The sequence below is a fragment of the Panulirus ornatus genome, chromosome 15 (genome assembly GCF_036320965.1).
Source record: "Panulirus ornatus isolate Po-2019 chromosome 15, ASM3632096v1, whole genome shotgun sequence".
In the NCBI taxonomy this organism is placed as follows: Eukaryota; Metazoa; Arthropoda; class Malacostraca; order Decapoda; family Palinuridae; genus Panulirus; species Panulirus ornatus.
This window is the reverse complement of record NC_092238.1, coordinates 12,141,078-12,168,808: the sequence shown is the minus strand read 5'-3', so window position 1 is coordinate 12,168,808 and position 27,731 is coordinate 12,141,078. Positions and strand designations below refer to the sequence as shown.

Below are 27,731 nucleotides of genomic sequence, written 5' to 3'. Positions count from 1 at the left end.
GCTTGCCATCTTGAGGTGAGCGGTAGGAGTAGGAGGAGGTGGAGGAGGAGGAGGAGGCCTGAAGCTGGCCGGCGACGTAGGGCTTGGTTGTATTAAATTATTGAGACGCACTCAATAATTCATATGCAATTTGGGAGCGAGGATATATACTGTGAATAATTGATGGTATTATGTACAGCGCAGGGCGACACTCTCACACGCTGCCACCTACTCCGTCGACCCCTCTCACTCTCCCGACCCTCGACCAGGGCTGTGCTGCCAAGGTTGGCTGTGGAAAGGGCGAAGTGTGTCCAAACGGGGGTTTGAAAAAAAAAAAAAGAGAAAGATATTTCATGCTTCATCAGAGTGGACCTTCAGTGTGATTTTGATATGGGACTAACATGTTTGATTGCTTGAGAGCATTTCTAAATCAGGGGACTTGTTTGGCCGGTCGGATGTTGACGAGATAATGTGAGATTTTTTCCGAAAGTTTTAGGTAATTGTGAAGTGTGAACTGGATGAGGGCATAGGCAAAGGGGTGGGGTGTTTGAGGAGAAGTGGGCAGGTCTGAGATTGATGTGGGGTGGCATGCATGGTGTGGGGGCGGGGCCACATCACAGGGTGGAGGTAAAGCACATCTTGGGCTGGAGTTGGTTACTTTTATTGGAGATGGAGACAGTGAGAGACAGGCATACAGACAGAACGCATGGGGTCGATGGGCAAGACATGTTATAAGTGGTGGGGAACATTTCAGGAGGTTGAATGAACGCATCATACGGACGGGGAACATGTTGTTGGAGATGGTGAACCCTGGTGAGTGGGGTAGCTCTTGCTAGTGAGTGGGGTGGGTTGGGGGGAAGGTTGCCATGGTGTGGTGTCACATGGGGTGGACGTGCGTCATGGTAGTGGGGTTAACGTTGGGAAGGGTGGGGTGACATCGAGGGAGTGACGGGCACGTACAAGGAGGGTTGGAATACGTTGTGAATCCTAAGGACACCTGCTTCTGGATGGGGGCAGAGGAGGGGGACATGTCGTGAAGGGTGGGGACACTTCTCAAGTGGTGGGGAACACCATGAAGGATGGTGGTGGTGGTTGGCGGGGGGGACACGTCATGGAGGGTGGGGACACTTGTCAAGGGGTGGTGGAGAGAAGTCATCGAGCTGGGGGACACATCATGGAGGGTGGAAGTCTTGTCTTCAGTTTTTACACTTCAATTTTTTTTCGAGAGGAAAACTTTTATGGTATGCATATTTTAGTGGTGGGCGTGAATAATGAATACAGAGAACCCTCCCTCCCTCCCTCCCCAGCTGTTGCTCCTGCTACTGTACGACCCGCCGCCTCCCCACACTTCTACCCTTTCCCTCCCTTCAATCCCTATGATGACCTCCTCCCCCGTCTCCCAAGCACAACTCCCTCCCTCCCTCTCCATCCTTACTGCCCCCTCCTCCTCCTCACGAACCACCGTGCCGGCCCGCCTCCCTCCAGCATCTCCGCCAGTATCGACAATGTTTTATGAAGGGCTGACGATAAAATGTGTAGGTGTGTCCTCTGGGTGGATGTAACCTGCCTCCCGCTGCACCTCGGGTAACTAGCATCTTGGTACAATTTATTCACGGGTGGCGGACGCATACCCGGCTCGCCGGACGGTCACCTGGCTCAGGCTGCCGATTGTGGGAGTGGGTGGGGCTCATTGGCCTGTGTCTCACGTGTACTCCCGTTCGCGTGTCCGTCCGCGCGCGTCTCTGTGCCCGCGCATTTGTGCGTGCGTGGCTTTTAAGAGTGTTTGTGTGAGAGGCGTGGGGAGTGCAAGACGATCGCGGCTTCTTAATGGCTCTCAATTATTAACAGCGAAGTTCATTTGATCGCTCTGGGAGATCGATGCAACAACGTAGGGCTGGGTTTTAATTGATCCCTTGAATCATCAGCGAAGCACTTTGGCCAGCGTGTGTGTGTGTGTGTGTGTGTGTGTTGTAGTTTCGTAGGGGGTGCGCCGCCATCTTGAATCGCTTGACCAATCCCAGAAAGCAGCACAGGGTGACGTCACATGCCGGGAAATGGAGAGGGGCCTACCTGTGGTGAATCTGGTTACCTTCATACATTAACCTTTTACGAGTGTGGCGTTTACATGGGGGGTAGAGGGGGGCGGCCTGGAGGAGGTTGTGGGATGTGCAGTATTAACATGGTCGTGGGAAGGCGGGTGACATGAGATAGGCCTCCCCAAACAACCTAGGGGTTTGTAAGGCTGGTTTAGATCGACTCCAGGGGGTCCTTTTAGGGACACGGGGTCGTTACGGGGGGGGGGACGGTAAAGGAGTCGTTTGGGAACGGCATTAGGTCGTTGAGGGATTGTGGGGTCGTTTAGAAGCAACGTGGGCAGTTCAGGGACAACATGTGGGTCTTTAGGGACCAAATGAGGTCGCTTGGGGACAATTTGAGGTCGTTTTAGAAGGAACCGTAAAAGTTACATTGTTGGGTCGTAAAGGGACAACAAGGAGGGGGTCGTGTGGGGATGATCACACGGGGTCGTCGAAGGGAAATTATCATAATTCCGTAACAGGAAAGATTACCGAGTTATGTAACGGTCAGTAACACGGGAGTGGTGTCACGGCCCCGTAACACGGGGTTAATGTAGCGGCCAGACCTGGTAACACGGATTTAGGTTGTGACGAAGTGACTCTGGGAGCTTGTAACGGGAGAGTGACCTGAGCTAAACTCGTGTCGGTGTTTTCCCCCTGTAATTGCCTGGTTTTCGTTAAGCGTTTATTCAAATGACAGTAATAGTTTGGCCTGGTGGGTTAACTGCTCGCTGACACCCAGATGGCAGAACCACAGTCAAAACCTCAAATTGCACGACTTGGCTCGTTACCCTGCATTACCTGTTGTAACCTAATAAGTACATTAAGCATCCCCAAGCTGTACTTAGCATTCCTTTATCATCATTTTTCTCTGCAAATAAATTAATAGATAAATAATAATAATAATAATAATAATAATAATAATGGTAATGATAATAATTGATGATAGTAATGATGATAATAAGTTATAATAATGATAATGATAAAGATAATAATGTTACATGATAATAGTAATAATGATGATAATCTATTATTTATTATTATTATTATTATTATTGTTATTATTATTATTATTATTATTATTATTAATATACCTGCTCGCCTTTTCCCGTTTTAGCGAGGTAGCGCCCGGGATAAGAGGATCGAACCCAGGAGAAAAAAAACAGTCCCCTCTTGGCACCTTTCTCTTGTTCTTGCTGCGAGAAAGTAACAATATAGGAGGGGAGGATTTCCAGCTGCCTGATCTGGCCCCTCTGACTTATTGTACAACACATGGGATATACCTGGGTAGTTTTCTTTATATTGTATTCCCAGGAATTAGTTCTATATTATCATTATATATATATTATTATTATTATTATTATTATTATTATTATTATTATTATTATTATTATTATTATATATTTTGCTGTTTCCCGTGTAAGCGAGGTAGCGCCGGGAAAAGATGAAAATAGGCCGCATTCGCCCACGTCCATTCTTTAGCTGTCATGTGCAATGCAGCTATTTATTATTATTATTATTATTATTATTATTATTATTATTATTATTATTATTTCATTATTATTATTATTATTATTTGATCTAGTTTATCAGTCCATCATTTAACAGTACACGAATTGCCAGATGTCATCAGCGATTACAATTCATTATATTATTTACAGTTTTTTTTCCCCGTCAAAAGGACACAGGAAAACCAGCAACATGAGGTGTGTCCTTCGTGTTAGTACAAGGAAGACCCACACACATACCACAGGAAGACCCACACATCACAGAAAGACCCACACACACACCACAGGAAGACCCACACACACATCACAGGAAGACCTCACACACACCACAGGAAGACCTCACACACACCACAGGAAGACCCACACACACCACAAGGAGACCCACACACACCACAGGAAAACCCACACACACCACAGGAAGACCCACACACCACAGGAAGACCCACATACACCACAAGGGGACCCACACACACCACAGGGAGACCCACAAACACCACAGGGAGACCCACACACACCACAGGGAGACCCACACACATCATAGGAAGACCCACACACACCACAGGAAGACCCACACACACCACAGGAAGACCCATAATTACCACAGGAGACCCACACAGAACACAGAAGACCCACGCACACTGCAGGAGACCCACACACACCACAGAATGACCCACACACACCACAGGAAGACCCACACACACCACAGGGAGACCCATACACACCGCAGGAGACCCACACACACCACAGGAAGACCCACACACACACTGCAGGAAACGTCTTTTTATTTATTTTGTTCGTCTGGTGCGTATCTTCGCTCTGAAAAACCAGGAACTTGGGTGAAAGCGATGAGTGGTCCGGGTTTGTGTGTGTGTGTGTGTGTGTGTGTGTGTGCGCGCGCGTGTGTGTGAGGAGGTGGAGAGAGGGGGCGGGGGTGTGGTGTTGCGGCGAGGATGAGGGAGGAAAGATATTGAGAATTAGTGTGAAGATGAGGGTAATTAAAGCTGGGGAAAATGTATGTTCTTGAACTAGTTTGCTGGCGTGATTGAGACTAGGTTGTGTAGTGAGTGCGCAAGAATGACCCAATGGAGGTTTTAGAAAAAAAAAAAAAAAGTTTTTTCTCTCTCTCTTTCTCCTTCCTTCAAACTGCTCTACTGTCATAATTGGCCCAACAAGCTAGTGGTGGTTCCCCGCCGACGGGGATTAAAGCGACCAGTTTAGTGGGTAATTGCCTGCCGGAGTTAGTTACTTAATTAGTCTATAATTTTCTAGATTACCTCACACGACCGGAAATGGCAATAGAAAATACAGGCTGTGTGATCGTATGTGAACGGAGAGGAGAGGCTGCAAGTCTGGATCCGGTATACCGGTCTCCTCCTCCCCCATCCCGGTAGTACCGGTTTCCCCAAGTGTCAGAGGCCCAGTATAACGACGTGTATACCATACTGTTGACCCCACCGGACTTTGCCAGCAGTACCGGGCCTTCGGTACCAGTGGGACAGTATGGTCCCGGTACCGGATTTATAGTACCGGTGTGATGTGTGAAGGACTGACTGGTTGAGAAATCCCGGTCGTACTGCCGTTTGGCCATAGATACTAGGACCTATTCTGTGTATCGTACCTTAGTGTACCGGGGTTGCCGTACCGGTACCGTATGTGAAGTAATGGGGCTCTTGTACCAGTGCCGTACGTGAAGCACCGAGGATGCAATGCCGGTACCGTTCTTAGAGGTATACCGGGGCCCTTGTACCGGCACGGCATCTGAAGCATCGTTGGTCCTATACCGGTATTGTATCTGGCATACCGGATCTGATGTGACGTTACCGGCCTTGTTCTTGATGACATACCGGAGGCTGCTGTACCATTAACGTACCTTAATTACCGGGGATGCTGTACCGGTACCTTAACTAAGGTACCGGGGCTGCTGTACCGGTACCATAACTAAGTTACCGGGGATGATGTACCGGTACCATAACTAAGGTACCTGGGATGATATACCGGTACCATAACTAAGGTACCGGGGATGCTGTACCGGTACCATAACTAAGTTACCGGGGATGATGTACCGGTACCATAACTAAGGTACCGGGGATGATGTACCGGTACCATAACTAAGGTACCGGGGATGATGTACCGGTACCATAACTAAGGTACCGGGGATGCTGTACCGGTACCATAACTAAGGTACCGGGGATGATGTACCGGTACCATAACTAAGGTACCGGGGCTGCTGTACCGGTACCATAACTAAGTTACCGGGGATGATGTACCGGTACCGTAACTAAGGTACCGGGAATGCTGGTACTTGTATCATTACTAAGCAGTCCCGGTAAGGTACAGGGACTGCTGTACCGGACGGGGAAGGGCTGTATCCGGTCGCAGTGGGGTTCAGGTGTGAATGGTAGACTACTGTGTGTAATGGTCCATTGGTCCAGCCACCCCCCCCTCCACCCCGCGAGCTGTCATGGACCACTGGACCAGCGCATACCATGAACGCACGCACGCACAGCCAGACGTTGCGTGGAATCACGCACGGAGCCATACGCACGCAAATACAGTTACGCGCATGCACGCACAAACACGGATATACGTGCTTGACGCGCACGAACGTAATGACGCACGCGCGTGCACACACGTACATATATACACATAGTGGGGGGGTGTCTGCGCGCGCGCGCGCGCTGTAATTGAACGGAAATGGAGAAGGTAATGACGGAGGGCAGGTCGATATTAGAGGCCGTCTGTCGTCCTGGGGATGAGGACAACGTTCATCAATTTTCCTAAGTTTATAATTATCAGCTGGTTCTTGTGGCGCCGGGCACCGGGAGGCGTAGCGGGTGAGGGGAGGGAGCGAGGTGGGTGAGGGGAGGAAGGGTGTGGTGGGTGAGGGGGGGTGGGGGGAGAGGATGTGGTGGGTGAGCAAAGAGGGCGTGGTAGGTGAGGAAAGAGGGCGTGGTGGGTGAGGGGGGGTGGGGGGAGAGGATGTGGTGGGTGAGCAAAGAGGGCGTGGTAGGTGAGGAAAGAGGGCGTGGTGGGTGAGGAAAAGGGGCGTGGTGGATCAGAGAGCCAGGGGTGTAGTTAGTAGAGGATGAGGAGGGGTGAGGGGTGTGCGTGCTGGTGGATGAGGAGGGAAAGAGGCGAGACGTGAATGATAGTGAGGGAGGGGTGGTAGGGAGGATTGTGGTGTGAGGGGTTGAGGGAGGAAGTAAGGGGATTGGGTGGTAAGGGAGGGGTGGTAGGGAGGATTGTGGTGTGAGGGGTTAAGGGAGGAAGTAAGGGGATTGGGTGGTAAGGGAGGGGGTGGTAGGGAGGATTGTGGTGTGAGGGGTTAAGGGAGGAAGTAAGGGGGATTGGGTGGGAGGGAGGGGTTTTAGAGGATTGTTGTGAGGCGTTGAGGGAGGAAGTAAGGGGATTGGGTGGTGAGGGAGGGGTGGTAGGGAGGATTGTGGTGTGAGGGGTTGAGGGAGGAAGTAAGGGGATTGGGTGGTGAGGGAGGGGTTTTAGGGAGGATTGTGTTGTGAGGGGTTGAGGGAGGAAGTAAGGGGATTGGGTGGTGAGGGAGGGGTGGTAGGGAGGATTGTGCTGTGAGGGGTTGAGGGAGGAAGTAAGGGGATTGGGTGGTGAGGGAGGCAAAAGATTAGGTTGTGGAGAGAAAACGAGAGTACGAGGCAGACGTGGGTGTGGTGAGGGGAGTTGATAAAGGATTGGATTGTGTGTGTGTGTGTGGGGGGGGGGGGGGGGAAAGAAGATTGAATTATGAATTGTAGAGTTGAGGTGAGGATTACGCGTTCCTGGGGCGCTGGGTGAGGAGAACCACTGGAGTGGGTGAGGGAGGTATACCAGGGGTTGTGGCCTGATCATTCGTCATAGGATATTAACACCGGCCTTATATTAACAATGGTCTACTCAGCATATTAACATCGGCCTTATCATATTAACACCGGCCTTATATTAACAATGGTCTACTCAGCATATTAACATCGGCCTTATCATATTAACACCGGCCTTATATTAACAATGGTCTACTCAACATATTAACATCGGCCTTATATTAACAATGGTCTACTCAACATATTAACATCGGCTTTATATTAACAATGGTCTACTCAACATATTAACACTGGCCTTATCATATGAACACCGGCCTTATATTAACAATGGTCTACTCAACATATTAACATCGGCCTTATCATATTAACACCGGCCTTATATTAACAATGGTCTACTCAACATATTAACACTGGCCTTATCATATTAACACCGGCCTTATCATATTAACACCGGCCTTATCATCATATTAACACCGGCCTTATATTAACAATGGTCTTCTCAACATATTAACACCGGCCTTATCATATTAACACCAGCCTTATCATCATATTAACACCGGCCTTATCATCATATTAACACCTGCCTTATATTAACAGTGGTCTTCTCAACATATTAACACTGGCCTTATCATATTAACACCAGCCTTATCATCATATTAACACCTGCCTTATATTAACAATGGTCTTCTCAACATATTAACACCGGCCTTATCATCATATTAACACCGGCCTTATCATCATATTAACACCGGCCTTATATTAACAGTGGTCTTCTCAACATATTAACATGTGTATACCTACGAGAGAAACCATCGCCTGGTAAACCCAACAAGTTTTATAATCTGAACTCTTGAGAAGCGTAATCGGAACTGGTAATAAAACTTAAGCCACTTAGTGCTGTTTATTAGACCCTCAGCGACGCCAGCCACTGAGTATGATGAACCCACTGCATAGTCAAGCTTAACCATCTTTGGTAAGCTCACCATGGACCTAGTGATGAACCCACTGCATAGAAAAGCTTAACCATGGACCTCGTGATGAACCCACTGCATAGAAAAGCTTAACCATCTTTGGTAAGCTCACCATGGACCTAGTGATGAACCCACTGCATAGTCAAGCTTAACCATTGACCTAGTGGTGAACCCACTGCATAGTAAAGCTTAACCATCTTTGGTAAGCTGACCATTGACCTAGTGATGAACCCACTGCATAGAAAAGCTTAACCATCTTTGGTAAGCTGACCATGGACCTAGTGATGAACCCACTGCATAGTCAAGCTTAACCATCTTTGGTAAGCTCACCATGGACCTAGTGATGAACCCACTGCATAGTCAAGCTTAACCATCTTTGGTAAGCTCCCCATGGACCTCGTGATGAACCCACTGCATAGAAAAGCTTAACCATCTTTGGTAAGCTCACCATGGACCTAGTGATGAACCCACTGCATAGTCAAGCTTAACTATCTTTTGTAAGCTGACCGTTGCCCTAGTGATGAACCCACTGCATAGTCAAGCTTAACCATTGACCTAGTGATGAACCCACTGCATAGTCAAGCTTAACCATCTTTTGTAAGCTGACCATTGCCCTAGTGATGAACCCACTGCATAGTCAAGCTTAACCATTGACCTAGTGATGAACCCACTGCATAGTCAAGCTTAACCATCTTTTGTAAGCTGACCATTGCCCTAGTGATGAACCCACTGCATAGTCAAGCTTAACCATTGACCTAGTGATGAACCCACTGCATAGTAAAGCTTAACCATCTTTTGTAAGCTTACTACCATTGACCTCGTCACTACTACTTTGTGATTTTGTACGGTCGTTAAACTCATTCAAATCCTCCGTTTGAACACATTCTTCAGTTTACTGAGCTCAGTAACTTAATCCCATGTTCTAACTTTGGTCGCCAAACCCATTGGTTGAACTCTGTGAGCTCTGTGGCTTAATCCCATGCAGTAACTTAATCGTTAAACTCGTTCGTTAAACCTGGTGAGCATTGTAGCTTGATTCCATGTAGTGACTTAATCGTTGAACTCATTGATTGGTGTAACTTAAATTAGGACTGTAATATATTCATTAAACCCGATAATCGTCATACATTACTAAAAAAAAAAAAAAAAAAAAAACAAGTAAACCTAAGGATCACTGAACTCTCAAAACAGTAATTCAATCGTTAAACTCATTGAACTTTACTTATACCTGACCCTTAACGTTGAACCCATTGATCACTGGAACTGAGTGCGGTAATCATTAGACCCATTGAGCACTGCAACTTAATTCTCATCGTTGAACTCACTGAACACTAAGACTCATCACTCACCGTTAAGCCTATTAATCACACAGCTTAAACCTGACCATTAAACTCGCTAAGCACTATCAGTTGAGCCTCGCCATTAAACCTATCACTTGAGCACTGCCATTAAACCTGTCACTTGAGCCTCGCCATTAAACCTATCACTTGAGCCTCGCCATTAAACCAAGTGATGACCATAACATCTGTACAGTTATCATTAAACCTCGTGGATAGTACAACTTGTCTGTCCCTGGAGTTATGACTTCGCCAGTGTCCGTCAGGGATTTAAACAGTGGATGGTCCTACGTCTCTCCGCCCGCTCCCCCCCAAAAACCCTTCCCTTGACCCCACCCAGCCTGGCCTCACTCCCTCAGAGCTGTAGTTTCCTCCCCTCCCTCTCACCTCACCCGCCACTGTCATCATCAGTCCCTCACAGGTGGTCAGCCATATATGTATATAAATATATATTCTTTTTTTAATCATTCACACCGAACACGTGTACCCTAGAGCGGCCTTCGGCCCTCAAGTAACGACTCTGGGAATTCGAGTCCGTAACTAGATTGAGGGAAAGTTAGGCGCTCATGGTAACTAGATTATAGTAATTACGTGTTGCATATATCATGTGGCTTACATGAAGCTGGGCCCATGCTTGATATGGCTTAGGGGGATCCGCCTGGCTTGGCTTTCCCTCGGTCTTGTGCTGGTCTTAGCCTGATGGACGAGACCGGCCTTTGGAAATGCTTGGGTTGACTTGCCTGTGGTCGGCTGCTTGACTGGCTTGTGGGTTTAGGTTGGCGTAGCTTCACGGTTTCAGGCTGGAGTGTTGTGGGGTGGGAGTGGGTTGGGTCGTTGACACATGGGGACGGCTGTATCTCCCTCCTCCACCTTTGGAGGGCATCATGGTTGGCAGTCACAGCTACCCGCCACCAACTGACCCAACTTTATTACTGCTTTATTCTTTTTTTGTTGACACTGTGACACTCCTCCCTCTCCACCACCACCCCCCCAGCATCCACCGTCCTCACTCCTGGGATGGCCTTTAATGCTCATTTCATATGATTTATCTTGTATTTAAGTTTCTCTTTTCTAAATGTCACTCCGTCTGCTAACTGCGCTGGTGTCCACCATTTTGCTTGGTCTTCGCCGTGCCTGCAGTACACTGTGTGCTTGCCTTCCCCCGGCCTAGATGCCTCTAGTGCAACTCGACAGTCTCTCTCTCTCTCTCTCTCTCTCTCTCTCTCTCTCTCTCTCTCTCTCTCTCTCTCTCTCTCTCTCTGATAAAAGATGTACTCCTTCTCTGTTGACTTCACCCCCTAACCATACTCTCCCTCCAACCCCACAAGTCCAATCTCCCTCCTCGCACCCACGTCATCATTCTTCCCTCCAATATCCTCGTCTTGTTTTATCCCACTTTTCCAAGGCTGTCTCCCACCAGCACAGGAGGATGAGGTTTCCCATTCTTGCCCATCCTGGCAATGTAAAAGAAAACGTACCTATATTCCCTTAAGCAGAGAAGAGCGTTACCGTAACCCACACATGAAGAATAGCCTTATACCCTTCTCCTCCACTACTTCCGCACCCGGTACACGATTGAGCAACAACACGTCAGCCTTCCAGCACACGAGAGATACCTAGTCCTCCTCCAATACAGAAATGAGTTACCACTCCTTTTATAGAGTAGTGGGCTACCTGACCCCTTACGTATAAACCTCCCCTTCCCCTACTCCCCCGCACGGTACAGGAGCACATTTCCCGTCCCTCCGCATCCCCCCACCCCACCCCTTTTCCCCGTACCCGAGTATATCAGTGCCTACCGAAGCCTCACTTTTGCCTTGGTCACCCAGATCCCGGCACTCAGCGTCCGGGAGCTTCATTTAGCCTCGCTTCACCTGGCTCACCTGTAATAAGCGTCCGGTGTGCCGGCCCGCTCGACGGCAGGGAGCCATCAGCATCAATGACACTTGCTTGATATTCCCGTATTTGCTTAATAGTTTGAGCTCATTATTCCGGCACTCTGGGCTCTCAGCAGTGCCAGCCATTCATTTGCTCTCAAACACTTGCCACCAGAAATAATACATGTCACTCGTCGACCGATCAAGTGCCAACAAGTAATTAACTCTGATACTTACTGCTCCTGGTGTTGATGGTGATGATGCCGGCGTCGGCGATGAGTACGGCCTCGAGAGGTGTTGCCGCCTCTGCTGTTGCTGCTGCCTGCTGGATACTAACCGTTGTAGACGCTGGTGCCCGAGGATAACCCCCCTCTTAAGAATAGTGTGTTGAGTGGGGTCTCTCCTCCTGCCGTTGCCGTAGCGGGCGAGAGTTCGTCTTGGATAGCGAAGTCTACTTTCGTGTGTGGTGGAGTAACACTGCAGAAGTGCCGCGTCTGCTGGTGCTGTTGTGTGCTGGGGTTTACATGTGTTTTTTTTCCGGACGTATGTTAGAGTACCTTCCTTTACGGCGCTACGTAAGACGTTGTTGCGACTACGTGTTCCTGACGGTGTTTCGCAGTGTTTTCCCCCTCAGATGCTCCTGTTGGAGCAGACTGGCTGTACCTTGACCTGTTCCCCACCAGAGGTGTTTTCCAAAGACACTGTACCCACTACCTGTCCTGTATTCCATTGTGTCCTTAAAACATAGACTTTAGACAGAGGCAGCAGCTGGGTTGGCGCTGAGGAGGGGAGAACGAGACTCCCTCAGTACTTACAGGGTCGTTTATGATCGGGGAACGACTACCTGAAGTGTCTTCACCTTCGTCAGGCAATCCTCACCATGGTTAAAATCTTGCAGTACACAACCTCGGCAACGAATGATTACGCGAATGTTTAAATTTCTTTTTTCCTTTTTTTTTTTGGTATCATTATTATTATTATTCTCCTCCCGTAAGGATGTTTGCAGCGGGGACTCAAGTCTCGGAACTGTAAGAATAGTTTTAATTGATTTCTATATCAAAGGGTTGCAACTTTTAATGAACTGGGTGTGCGCCGCGTTCGACATCAAATATCATTTTGTATATCGGGTTTAAAAGTTGTTCAGGGCGACTTGGGTTCCTCTCAAAAAGTTATACTATGTTAAAAATGGCGATAATGGCGAGGAGGGGGGGGGGATGGTAGGAGGAAGGCGGGCGGAGAGGTCCGGGATGACAATAGCGAGGGTGTGAGGTGACTACAGTAAGTGGGAGGGAGGGAGAAGGGGAGGAAGGTTGACAACAGCTCGAGACAGAAGGTTTTGAGGGAGGGAGGGGGCGGCAGCAGCAGCTGGCGGTTATCGTGGGAGAGGCACTTAATAAACACAGATCTAAACAAGGGACTTCTGTTTCCAATAAACCTCAATGTGAAATAATTAATTTTGCTCGGGCGTGAGGGAATAATGGAAACCAGTCTCTGGGTAATTTCGACCGTACAGGCAATTAATTACCTAAAACAAGCCGAACGGTACTGCGAACCCTATGTTTCGAAGATGATGAAACTCCGAACCCTCTGTTTCGAAGATGATGATGAAACCCTGGCGGCGTTTGTAGCAACTGTGCAGAGTGAAGGGAAAAGAAAAGACTTCTTTGGAAAGAAGAAGGGAATGAAATTGAAGGCTTGGAGGGTGTGGCCGCAGCTGTGTGTGTGTGTGGCCCCCCGAGTGTCGGAATCTGGGGGGGGGGGGGGGGGGGGGCAAGACGAAGGTGTTCCAAGGTGGCCACGACGAACCCCTCCCCCTTCCCCCAGGAACCCCCCCCCCACCTGAGAGCATCGCCACTCCATAATTTCTCCAGCCCAGAAATCGGGGCAGGAGTTCCATTTCTGTCATTTCCGCCAGGGAATAACCCCAGAGGCTCGCGTTGCAGTTTCTTGTCATTAACGTTGCAAATAAGTCGTCATTTGCGTTGCACAGACGGTAATAAATATATAATTAGGAGGCTTAATTAGTTCGGCATGCATTATGACCAAGTTTCTTGATTGCTGGGGAATATTCTTTTTTTTCTTCTTCTTCCTCTCTCTCTCTCTCTCTCTCTCTCTCTCTCTCTCTCTCTCTCTCTCTCTCTCTCTCTCTCTCTCGTCTCTCGGGACGGCTGGCGACGGTGGGAGGCTGGGCAGGGCGGCCAGTTGACTGGGAATTAGACGTTGCTGCGCCTCAATACTTGTAATGATTAACATGCTGCTGGGAGGGAGGGAAGGAGGGAGGGAGAGAGGATGGCACCAGCTGGATATGACGCCATTTTTTTTTAGGAGAGGATGTGTGTGTGTGTGTGTGTGTGTGTGTGTGTGTGGTGGAGGGGGAAGGAGGGATGAGGCCGGCGGTGAGAGGGGGAGGAGCGAGTGAGAGTGGCGGGAGAGTTGACTTGGCTTGGGCCTGGCCAGGACTAAAGACTGTGAGGTGAGGGAGTTGGTCTAGCAGCGGCGGCGGACGCCTCCTCCTCCTCCTCCTCCTCCGACACAGATGGGTCGTAGCGACCATCCTCAGGACTGTCGAATAGGCATTGTTCCTAAAAGGATTGGCAATTATGAAGTCCTGAAGGACCAATTTGGTGCGCCGCCATCGTGTCAGCGGGCGCGGAAGGCGCCTGCGCTCGCTAAATAAATGATTGGATTTTCATTAAAAATTGATGACTCATTGTACGTTCATCTGTCCTGCTCGCGCGCATATAAAATATTAAAATTAATCCCGGCGTAAGACAAGTGGTGTACTGAGAGGGGAGAGAAGGGGGTGAGGGAGTGAGGGGAAAGTAGGGGTGTGTGAGGGAAGAGAGGGAGGGGAGGGGGGGGGGCGTATAAAGGAAGGGAGGGATGCATGAGGGAAGGAAGGGGTGTGTGGGGGAAGGGAGTGGGTAGCATGAGGAGAGTGAGGGGTGCATGTTGGAAGGGAGGTGGCATACGAGGATGGAGGGGTTTTTGTACATGAGGGAAGTGAGGGTTTAATGAAAGATGGAAGGGATGTATGAGGGAAGGGTTCGTGTCTACGCGGGAGGTGAGAGGTGTATGAGAGATGGAAGGGATGTATGAGGGAAGGGTTGGGGTTTGCGAGGGAAGTGAGAGGTGTATGAGAGATGGAAGGGGTGTATGAGGGAAGGGAGGGGCATGTGAGGGAAGAAGGTAGGAGCGTGAGGAAAGAGATGGTTGTACAAGGGGAGGAAGAGATACCTATAGGAAGTGAGGTGGATTATGAGGGTGGTAGGGGTGTATTAGGGAAGAGAGGGGATGCGCGAGGCAAAGGAGGGGTGAATGAAAGAAGGGATGGGAGATGAAGGAAGGGATGGGAGGGGTTCAGTAAAGGGAAGTGATGTTTGAAGCAGGAAGGCGATGTATGAGGGAGTCGGTGTATGTGGGAAATGTTGCATAAGAGTACGCTGTACAAGGGAAGGTCAGATAACAAGAGTCCTGATGGTCCATGATGATGAGATTATCTGCTTTATATCCTTAAATTTTGGTAGAAACAGCGGAGTACAGCAGAAGGCACCTCCCTCTCCACCTGTCCCTCCGGCTCAACGACTGGCAGGGGAAACAAATGTATGTAGTAAAGGAAAACATGCTGCCATGGAAATTCTATAAGACACTATGAACAGGATAAGTTCCCCACCAGTTCCTCAGTGGCTGCCCTGAAGACGAAGGACGGTTGAATGATATCTCTTGAAAGTGACTTGCTTACTGGTAACATGGTAACTGAAGCATTTGTCAGTCTTGACGCGAGTGTACAGACAAGTCATTGCTTGTTCTACACCTGGAGGTAGTCTGTTCCAGTGTTCCGCGACTATACAGATGAAAATGAGTGGAAAATTTGGTCCACTTTGGCATCACGCATCCTTCCGTTTTACCTTCCTACCGTTATTTCTTGGAGAAACTTTCGTATGTTATAGCGTCGACGTTATTTGTTGATTTGAAAACTTGTGTCATGTCATTTCGAGGAGGACGGTTTTAGGTCTAGGCGTCTCTCTTCATAAGACTTATTTCGGAGGGAAGGGATGAGTTTGGTTGCTCCTCTCTGAATTCGTTTTAAGTTTTTCTTCGTCTTTCACTGGATTTTGGTGACCCGAGTTGAACAGCGTATTCCATGTGAGGTTTGATCAGGTCCCTATTGAGGCTCAGTGTATTAGATCGAAGCTTTGTTTTGTAGTATATATTTCGAACCACTGAATTGTAGCCTCGTGTTGGTATTATTGTATGGAGATAAGCATTATCTTCCGTTGTTTTTAAGGTCATTGCTGATAACCACTCCAGGGTCTGTATCTGCTAATAGTTAAGTTTACGTTTTGTATTTGTGACTTATATTCATAATGCTCACGGTGCCTTGCTTTGCATATGTTGACGCTGAAATCCATTCGCCATGTTTAAATCCCTTTCGATCTTCAGGCTCTGTATGTTCTAGTTTCAAGTCGTCGGTAAATTTCGACATTTTCTTGATGGTGTATCATGTCTTCAAGTCGTTGATGTGGAAGATGAGAATTAGGGGTTCCGAGACTGAAGTTTGTGGTCACGTGAAGCCAGTGGGATGCAACCCCATTTAATACCACGTCTTGTGTGCTCTCCGTGGGCCAGGATGGTGTTCGCAAGCACCATGGGTCTCCTATGGTGTCAGCTATGATTTGACTTCGAAATTTTTGTGTGGTACTTTTTCGGAAGATGAGGAATGGGAGGGAGTAAATGAAGTGAGGGGATGGGTGTATGAAAGAAGGAATGAAGGGGGTTTATGATGGGAGAGAGGATGGGATTCAGGTTGGGAGGAAAGGAGTGAAATAATGAGAGTAAAGGGATGGAGGAGACGGAACGGGTGTTGGGAGGGAAAGAGGGAAGGTGGGGAAGAAGGAAGGAAATGAGTGAAAGAGATGATATACGCAGGGGTGGAAGGGGAGAAGGAAGGGATGAGATAAGATGGAAGGGGAGAAGGAAGGGATAAGATAAGATGGAATGGGTGAAGAAAAGGACGGCGAGAGAAAGGAAATGGGAGTGAAGGATAGGAGGGAAGGTTTTATTAATAGAGGTGAAGGGGGGAGGGAGTGGGCAGAGGAGATGAGAAAGAGTGAGGTAGACAGAAGGAAGTGTGAGGGGTCAGCGTGTGGAGGAGGACCAGTGGATGGGGGTATCATGACGTCACAAGGTTAACTAGAGCAGCGTACAAGAAAACGTATTCAGGTATTCTAGAAATACTTTACGAGCGGACAAGAGGAATATCTATGCCTTGTTTCTGTGCCGAGGGAAGGAAATAAGATATTGGCAGGGGGTCGATGCGGTGGTGGCGGTGGCGGCGGGCAGTATGCCTTATCTGAGGCAACGCTAATCTTCCGGTGTATACGTTATTGATGATAGGGACGAGAAGCCACCGGCCGAGTGTGGAGGAAGGTTTTATAACAAGAGCTGAGGAGGGGGTGGTTGGTCCACTCATCAGGGATGCCGCTCGGCTGGCGGCGCCCACTGATTGTTCTCCTTTTGAAGTTTTCGTATGTATTTTTTTTTTTTCATATCATCGAAAAAGCTGCTTCATACGACGTGGACGCGGGAAGTGTGGCAGTAAACACCCGCGGAAGCTTTTTTTTTTTTCCCCGTTCCACGAAAACGTCCTTCTGTGAAAATGACGTGAATAAAATATGAAGTCTCGTGGTGACGAAGCTGGAAATGAATTGTTTTAATTTTTGCCCCCCTGGCCTAGCCGGGGCTGCTGGCTGGCGGACTTGTTGTCTTAACATTGTAGCAGATTAACTTTTCACTCCGGTAGAGATCAGTGGCCCCAGACCTCCCCAGGAACCTCTCCAAGAACTCCTGCGTATAGGAAACACCCTCCCCCTCTTCCTCCTCCTCCTCCTCTTCCTCCTCCTCCTCCTCCTTCTCCTCCTCCTTTCCTCAGGGAATCTGGGGACTTGACCCAAGGAACCTTCCACACAGGAGTCCTGCTGGGACGAGGATCCTGCTTCCCTGTGAACCATCTTCGAGGGACTCCTACTGCTGCAAGGGGACGCTGGATGATCCCCGAGTCTTAGGGACTCGTGCTGGTGACCCCTAACCTTCTTAGGGGGTCTTACCGCGGATTCCTTGGTCCGAGGGATCTCGGATGTTCCTGAGAAACCGCCTTAGGACTTGACCCGATGTCCTCCTTTAATACAGTTTGTAGTGACGAGGTTCTGGTAGGATCCGTATGGCGATGACTCTCCTGCAGGTGGTAAGGACTGGGTACGTTCCCCTGGAGCAAGTCTGAAGGGGTCCCCGGTGAAGCTGCTACTAGCACTAGTGTTGCTAAGCGGATGATGGTATCACTAGTATATAATTATGGTGATAAAGAGAGTACATGGCGGTAATGGAGACGGGGGCCCGTCAGAGATTGATGCTTGCTCGTTCAGAGGGAGGGATAATTAAACGCCTCTGATGAGGACTGATCTGGATGAGGATTTGCTGAAAATAGCTTTCGCAGCGTAAGCACTTGCGCTGTACCCTGTGTGTGGTGAGATTGTCTGTGTGAGCTGGGTGTGCGAAGGGTCTTAACGCCGCCTCCGTGAGAGGTGGGCTGTAGAGATGCTGGATGTGTCAACCATGGGGTGTCGCAGGCTGGACTACAGCAGGTGGGAGTGTGGGTTTTGCAGCATGTGAGAAGGTGTGGGCCTCTGCAATACATGGGGAGTGGATGTGGGCCTCTTCACTTCATGGGGAGGGGTGTAGGTTACTCCAATACGTGAGGAGGGGGTGTGGACCAGTTCCTTACATGAGAAGGAGGGGGATGGGGGTGCCGGTTCACTGCATGAGGAAGGCCGTGGGCATGTTCAGTACATGTGGAGGGGGTGTGGGCCTACTCAGAACATGCGGAGGGGATGTGGGCTGGTCCAATATATGGGACAGGTTGTGGCCCTGATCACTACAAGGGAAGGGGTTTGGGCCTGACGAATGTATGGGAAGGGGATGTGAGCCTGACCAATATTTGGGGAGGGGGTGTGGGGCCAGTTCAGTATATGGGGAGGAGGTTTGGGCGTGTCCGGTATATGGGGAGGTGATGTAGGCTACGTTGAACCCCGTGGACACACACAGCGAGGTGGTGGTCAGGAGAGAGGGAGAGAGAGAGAGACGTTATCCCCCCCTCACCCCCGACCCAGAGGTCTGGTTGTCTGCGTCCAAACAAAATATTTACAACTGTCATGTCTATCAGTAAACAACACGATGATCATTAATTTCGTTTGGATTCGGAAAAGTAAAAGAAAATATAAATGATCCTCGAATAACCGGTTTGATAGAATCGGGTCATTATCGATTCCTCCTCCTCCAGGGGTTTTACAGGGGTCGACAACAGTAAAGTTTACTCGTAAATAAAGCCAGGAATGGCATACACGTCAGCACCTGGTTAGTCTCATTATTGCTGACTTTGAGCACATTTTGGCGTGGATGTCTCGGATGTGTTGGTCCTCATGTGGAACGTGGTGGTCTGCATGTGGAACATGGTGGGACGTGGTGGTATGCATGTGGAAGATGGTGGTCTGCATTTGGAACATGTTGGTCCGCATGTGTAACATGGTGGTCCGCATGTGGGACGTGGTGGTCTGCATGTGGGATATGATGGTCCTTGTGTGGGACGTGGTGGTCTGCATGTATAATATAGTGGTCCTCATGTGGAAGATGGTGGTCCACATATGGAACATGGTGGTCTGCATGTGGAACATAGTCATGAGTACCATTTTCGCGAGGTCTCTCCCTAAGCATTGTTTTCGATTGGTGACAGTCGCTCGTGTTCTTACGTGCCGTCAGTTTTGATGAACACAGTGGAATCTGTTAATTAGGCTGGTGGTATAGTATAAACTGGTTAAGAACCTTACCATGCATATATAAACAGTGGGTTCCTCTCCTGTTACCTACCAAAGCTCGTGATTGGACTACGTGGAAATTACAAGTGTTTATATATATTTTTTTCTTACTAAATAGGGTTTTGCGGTAATTTTCTTACTTAATTAATGGAGCGAACAGTAATTCCTATTAGATCATAGTAATGCCCTTTAATTGGGCGGCCGTGGGTGGTTCACACTCACACGGCCTGGCGGACTTCTGCATATTTATTTTGTAGGGGATTTTGGCCTTTAAATTTTAGCGTTGCGTGTTCATCTGTCTGTCTGTCTCTGCCGTGTATGTGTGTGTGTGTGTGTGTGTGTGTGTGTGTGTGTGTGTGTGTACCGTGGTTAGTGTGGTGTTTCTGGTAGTGTGTAGTATTATCATGTGGGTTATCTTAAAAGAGCGGTCCCTGGCTACGGGCCCTCGATAACCGCCATTGTCATAGATAAGAGACAGTTCAAGTTATTACTTTACCCGGGTGATGAGGTAGGCTTGGGGCGGCGCCTGAGCAGGGGCACCTGGCGACGTGTCTGGAAGTAGATGGTCGGCGGCGGTGGCGGCGGTGGCGGCTCTTGGCTTCATTTGGTCCCTCTGTCGGTATCCAATTATCCTCCTGCCGATCAATATGACTCTGCTTCTATCATTTTATTTATTTGCGATGGTAACCATCGATCAGAGCCAGTTATCGGTCGTTCGGTGTGACCAGCTGCGTACGGTAGTGCTACCCGTTGGTCACAGAAGGGTGGAGAAGAGAGGAGAGGCGCGGCATTATCCCATGGTATACAGGGTAAGATGTTGGTGCTGGTTTATTAATCTTCTCTTCGTCATTTCGTGCGTCAGGAAGGCAAGATATCGTGGGGATGGGAGGGAGGGAGGGTGGTTGAGGAAGGAGGGATGAGAGAGGTGGGGGGGTTTCATCATTGATGGAGTGAGGAGGGGGTGGGAGTATGAGGGAAGAGTACTGTCTAGAGTGACTCATGATGGTAAGGGCGAGTCCTGTTCAGCGGACGAGTTACTTTGTGTGAGTTATCCTCAGTTCTTGAGGTCCTTTCTTGTCTGCTTCCCCCATCCCAAGCTAATCCCTCTTGTATCTCCCTGTTCCTTCTTGTTCTTTCCCGTATTCTCTTTTCCTCCATCCTTTCCTTTTTTCCCTCCCCCTACACACGTTCCTCTTGATTCCCCTTCCACACCTGTGTTTCAGCATCATTAGAAGCCCAGGTTGTTATTCACAGGACTTGATGAACGTCCGCGCTGTGTAAAATTGACGGCACGGCCCATCCTTGGCAGCGGTTGCACTCACAATTATTTATACTTGGAATGACAGTGGCAGAATCAAATGGAATTGGAAATTGAGATTGCTTGTGTTATGAGGGTGGCCGTCAATACCGCGTTGTGTGCAAGTCGCTACTGGGGGTGTTGGGGGAGGGGAAGGGGAGGTGGGGTGGTTGAGGGGATGGGGTCGTCAATGATGGATGCTGGTTGCCATCTCGCCTTGCTGCAACATTCACCCCACAAGTATAAATGTCACCATCAATGTTCGATGCGGTAATCCGGGCCGCTCATAAAATTGTCAGCCGTGCAATACATAGGGCATCGCCGGCCTCCACCAGCGTCCGTGACCACGGCGCTTACCGTGCCTGCCTACCACCTGCTGATTCTGGCCCACCCCCTCCTCTCACACACGCTCTCTCCTTACCCTCCTCCACCCCACTGCCTCTCACTGTCCACCTCTACCCACCCTTCGCTGCCTCTCCATCACCAATTCCCTCTCCTTCTCCACTCCTCACTTCTTCTCCCTCTTTATCCCTCGCTGTCTTTCCCTCCCCATCTTTCACTGCCTTTTCCTTCCCATCTCGCTGCCTTTTCCTTCCCATCTCCTATTGCCTCTCCTTCCCCATCTCCCGCTGCCTCTCCCTCCCCATCTCCCACAGTCTTTCCCTCCCCATCTCCCACTGCCTTTCCCTCACTGCCTCTCGCCTCCTAAATGTCTCTCTACTCTCAACCTCACCGGATGGAATTGCTCATCAGCGTCTCTCTCCGTTGGTTCCTACACACGCCGTCGTAAGCCCCAGTCTTGCACACTCTCCTGCGCGGTCTTTAGCACCACCATTGTCAGTTTTGATAACTGTGGAAACAAAATCATAATTGATGGCCGCAAGTAATCCTACCAGTCTCCTCTGTTTCCCATCTTCTTTTCCTTTCCCGTCGTTTTCTTCCTGCCTCACCTGTGTATACGTTGATAATGTGAACGTATTTCTTTTTTTTTTTCCTCCAAAGAGTAACGTCTAATAGTCCACGATGTGTTTTCCATTCATCCTTTCCCTGTGCAGTTTCCATATCGGTCAGTACACCCTCCCTGTGCTCTGTACACATGTCCCTCCCTGGTTGTTTCCCTGTCGGATGATAAGCTGGAGGGAGTGCAGGGTGGGGAGGAGCCTTCTCCTTGACTATCCTGTCTCAATATCTCAAGAGATCTGGAACGTAGGATGCTATATTTATCCTGGAGTGGGTAGGTAATCTGTTCGTCCATCTCCTTATCGATATATATATATATATATATATATATATATATATATATATATATATATATATATATATATATATATATATATATATATATATATAATGTTATCCCTGGGGATAGGGAAGAAAGAATACTTCCCACGTATTCCCTGCGTGTCGTAAAAGGTGACTAAAAGGGGAGGGAGCAGGGCTGTGGAAATCCTCCCCTCCCGGTATTGCTTTTCCAAAAGAAAGAACAGAGAAGGGGGCCAAGTGAGGATATTCCCTCAAAGGCTCAGTTCTCTGTTCTTAACGCGGGAAATGGCGAATAGTATGAAAGAAAAAAATATATATAGATAGATAGATAGATAGATAGATACCGTAGTCTAAGCTAGATACCCGTTTTATCGACCAGCCTCAAGGAGAGGATGAACAGCTGGGTGAACTACAGGCCCGTCATGCCTGCATCATGGTCAGTAACGGGACCCACTCTTTGCCCTCAGGTTCCGTTCCCCCAGGGTGTACCTCTCACCTCCCTCCCTCATAACCCTCATCTCTCTGCTCCCTTGGCCCGCCTTCCGTCTCCTCCTCCTTCACCCCCCACCCCCCGCCGTACTTCTCCTAAAACCCGTATGGGAGATAAGACTTATCACCTCTGGATACCAGGATGACGATAAGAGGAAGGTACATAATTTGTATTGTAAATAGGGCGAGGCTGTGAGGTGTGGCAACTGAGCTCTGGTAATCTATGGTGAGATATCGCTTGACTCTGGTCATGGTATGTTATCTTGGCTGATCAAGACACCTGATTAATCATTTCACCTGTCCCTCCCTCCCTCGCCTCAGCCGTCGTCCCACAGGGGGGAGGAGGTGGGTGGCCGTTGCTGTATCTTGTCCAGCTTGCGTAAGTGGCGTTACGTAACATGTCAACACACACGGTGCTTTTCTGGGCCGTTATGTGACGTGGGCCTCAATGCGCTCGAATGGCTGTTAGCTTTTTCGTAGAGGTATGATGTAATTTCTTTTTTTTTTTATATATATCATCACCTTTTATTATTGTCATCATCATCAGAGGCATTACTAGCTAGCCATCATCATCACCATCTTCACCATCTCTGTACCATCCCAGTGATCATGACCACTACGCATCACTCTCATCACCACCACCGCGCATCCTTGTCACCACCACCACCACGCATCACTATCATCATCAACACGCATCACTATCATCACCACCACCACGCATCACTATCACCGCCACCACCACGCCTCTATCACCACCACCACCACGCATCACTGTCACCACCACCTCCACCACGCATCACTGTCACCACCACCACCACGCATCACTATCACCACCACCACCACGCATCACTATCACCACCACCACCACCACGCCTCTATCACCACCACCACCACCACGCATCACAATCACCACCACCACCACGCATCACTATCACCACCACCACGCATCACAATCACCACCACCACCACGCATCACTATCACCACCACCACCACGCATCACTATCACCACCACCACCACGCCTCTATCACCACCACCACGCATCACTACCACCACCACCACCACCACCACCACGCATACTATCAGTGGCACATCACTAGCCTCGTCACTGGCCAGGTAGTGTACCGGCCAGACACATCTGCTCTGAGGGATTATTATAAGAAAGTTTGGAAGTGTATGCATGACCTCTGGTGACGTCACTGGGCAGTTGGTTTTTGTGGCGGAGAGGAAATGCTGGCAACATTGTGAAAGTCCCCCTCCCACCCCACCACACCTCGGACACCTTACCCCCCTCCACATCTCAGACACCTCACCTTTCCACACCTCATACCCTTACCTGCACCACACCTCGGGCCCCTCTCTACCACAACTCAGACTCATGTCCCTACCACACATCAGACCCCTCCCTACCACACATCAGACCCCTCCCCACCACGCTTCAGACCCCTCCCACCACAGCTTAGACCCATATTCCTAGCATACCTCAGACCCCTCCTCACCACACCTCAGACCCCTCCCTACCACACATCAGACCCCTCCCTGCCACACATCAGACCCCTCCCTACCACACATCAGACCCCTCCCTACCACACATCAGACCCCTCCCTACCACACATCAGACCCCTCCTCACCACACCTCAGACCCCTCCTCACCACACCTCAGACCCCTCCCTACCACACATCAGACCCCTCTCTACCACAACTCAGACCCCTCCTTACCACACCTCTGACCTCTCCCTACCACACATCAGACCCCTCCCTGCCACACATCAGACCCCTCTCCCACACCACACATCAGACCCCTCTCCCACACCACACATCAGACCCCTCCCCCACACCACACATCAGACCCCTCCCCACCGCACCTCACACCGTTTCATCTGCCTTCCACCATCCCTCCTGGCCTTTCCTCCTTGACCCACAGTTGGTGTAGACATTGGGGGTGTGGGTTACAGGAGTGAGCGGGGATATAAGTTCGACAGAGCTCTTGCTGTCAGCAGTGATTGATGGCAAAAGTCTCCGAATATAGTAATGATCATTCTAATAATTATACAAACAATAACAATAATAAATCATTTCTACATTATTATTATTATTCTCTCTCTCTCTCTCTCTCTCTCTCTCTCTCTCTCTCTCTCTCTCTCTCTCTCTCTCTCTCTCTCTCTCTCTCTCTCTCTGGCCCTGTGTCAGGTAGCTTCAGGAACAGACAACGGTCTCATTTGCATACGTCCAATCTCTAGCTGTTATGTATAATGTACCGAGACCAGAGTGTACATCCTACGGCAAAGCCTTACAGATGACTGTATTAATAGCACATCGACCCCCCCCTACACCATATCCCTCCACTTCTTTTTCGTTTCGCGCACGCCTCTCGTCCTCCTGAATGTTCTGACCCCGATACCTCAAAGCCACCTTTTCTCCATCCTTCCATTTCCTTGATCCACCCCACCTCCCATCGCGCTCTCCCTTCCTTCCTCCCTCCCTCCGCTTCCGACACGCATATTCTCTTTGTCATCGTCTTCACTCATTTTCCCCAAACCCCAGAACACCATTACGGAACATCCTGGTCGGCCCTCTCGGCCACACTAGGCGCGTCCCTACCACACGCCTCTTTCTGGTAATCTCTCTCTCTCTCTCTCTCTCTCTCTCTCTCTCTCTCTCTCTCTCTCTCTCTCTCTCTCTCTCTCTCTCTCTCCCATGATCCAGCTGAGTCGCGCGCCACATAACCTCCCCCCCTCCTTCCCCAGAGTTTTCTTTGCATCCAGAGCTCAAGGCTCGCAGCCATACAACACTACCGGGACTACTTTCAGTATGCTTATCTTTCCCGTTACGGACGCCGCCCTTCCTTCCACACACTCGGAGATCAGGCACCGAGAACCTCACTTCCCACATCTGCTCCCATGACTGGCTCATTTGCCAATAGTTCCATCCCCAGCCGCGTCCACTTCCAGCTACGTGGAGCACTCTACTGCCTCCAGGGTTTTCCCACTCACACTCGTTCTAAAACTATCATGTCTTACCCCCTTAATGATAATAATAATAATAATATGATAATAATTTGAATTTGAATAATTTGAATTATTATTGTCATTATTATTAGTAGCAGTAGTAGTATTGCTAACGGTGAGGCATTGACGGGCCGCCTGGGGTCGAGCCCGCGTAGGTTCGAATCATGGTCGCGGGTGTTGGCTCACAGTCCATCCCATTGTTCCTCCTTTCCTTGAGGCTGGTCGATAAACTGATATATATATATATATATATATATATATATATATATATATATATATATATATATATATATATATATATATATATATATATATATATATATATATATATATGATTATATCAATAAGTCACATTGATGCGAATGATCTAGTATTTGCTGATAACCATGAGGAAAAATGAATCATGATAAGCCCCAAGTTCACTTTCGTGTGATTACATCATCAGGGGAGAGACGAGAATGAGACTTAAGACTCAGAACAGTAGATACAAATGTAAGAGGCGGAGTCAAGATGCTTTAGGTACATGAATGTTTTTTTTGGTTTACGGTTTTCGGGTCTGGCACGGTACCATGCCGGTCATAAAATTTAATATGTGGCCAAGACTACAACAGTTTATTTTTCTTCGAGATTATCAGCATTTACATATATATATATATATATATATATATATATATATATATATATATATATATATATATATATATATATATATATATATTCGCCTTTTTCCGCGTTAGCGAGTTAGCGTTAAGAACAGAGGACTTTGCCTTAGAGGGATTATCCTCACTTGGCCCCCCTTCTCTGTTCCTTTTTTTTTTGGGGGGGGGGGGCGAAAGTAAAAAAGGGAGGGAAGGATTTCACCCCCCCCCCCCCCCCCACTCCCTCGCGGTCCCTCCCCTTTTAGTCGCCTTCTACGACACGCAAGGAACACGTGAGAAGTATTCTTTCTCCCCTCTCGACAGGGATTATATATATATATATATATATATATATATATATATATATATATATATATATATATGTGTGTGTGTGTGTGTGTTCGTAGTGATGGTGGTCACGTGGTATGGTCTTGGGAGAGTGGTGTCAATAAGGGTGGTCACATGTTAAGGACTTGGAGTGTTGTCACGTTGGCACGGTAGTGGATATAGGTCCCTGTGGACGCTTATCGCAGATTACGAGAGACTTGGGTGATCATTATATGAGCGCAGTACCAACGCCATCTTTACGTAAGCGCTGGCATCCACACGAAGCTCACTTGACTGTATGAGGCTGGGATGTGGGTTGAGGGAGAGTGGATGGAGGAGAGGCCGCAGCCATTTGATCCACCGTCATGGAAATGGCTCTGTGTAAATGGAGTTGAAGTTAATGATTATCAATACAGAAATGTAATTCATCTCGACGTCCAATTGGCGCGCAGAATTTGTAAGATATCCCTTTTTCTTAAATGTTTTAGAGTCACATATGTCAGCGGAATTACATTTTCAGCCATTGACATAGTATATATATATATATATATATATATATATATATATATATATATATATATATATATATATATATATATATATTTATATATATATATATATATATATATATATATATATATATATATATATATATATATATATATATATATATATATACGTTTTCTTTACATGGACAACTGTGTTATCCCACGGATTTTGTCTCTTGTGCCCCAGCGTTATCTCTGGGCCTTTTATTAACCTATTGTATTGTTAACAACACACTTGAATAACATGATGATTCACCACTAATCCTTGTCTCTCTTCCACAGGCCAAGCTGCTGGAGTCATCTCACCACTGGATGGGAACCTCAATGGCTGGTAAGTCTCGGACATATGACGTCACGCCACACCCCCCAGACCCGCCTTTCACAGCTACTCAGGTTAACGTTAATTCAACCCCCCCTGCGCACGACGGTACGACCCTTGAGCACGACGGTACGACCCCAGGTTGTGATGGGCTGGCCTTATGACCTGACCTCATAAAGGCAAGGCCATCAACGGCTAGGATTGTATCGTTGTTGTCGGGGGTCAAGCCACGCCCATGGGTGCCCTAGACGGCATGTGTGCTCGTCCAGGATTGGCTTAGTTTTACCCGCCAAATTTTGGCCAGTCAGCCATGTTACCGCCGAATCATAGGATAAACTAAAGGATCATTTTGAAGACATGGCTTCAGAACTCATGTCCAATCGGTTCACCAGGAGCATTAA

General features: G+C 48.5%; 1 protein-coding gene across 4 annotated transcripts in view; it reads left to right on the top strand.

Annotated features, from left to right (window-relative positions):
• The window catches only part of LOC139753729 (uncharacterized), a 579,254-nt gene that overhangs the window by 410,704 nt on the left and 140,819 nt on the right, over positions 1-27,731 (top strand). For all 4 annotated transcript variants that reach the window (XM_071670511.1, XM_071670510.1, XM_071670509.1 and 1 more), the window contains one exon: positions 27,294-27,342. In XM_071670511.1, coding sequence (XP_071526612.1) covers positions 27,294-27,342 — 49 coding nt within the window. The remainder of the gene's footprint in view (positions 1-27,293; positions 27,343-27,731) is intronic.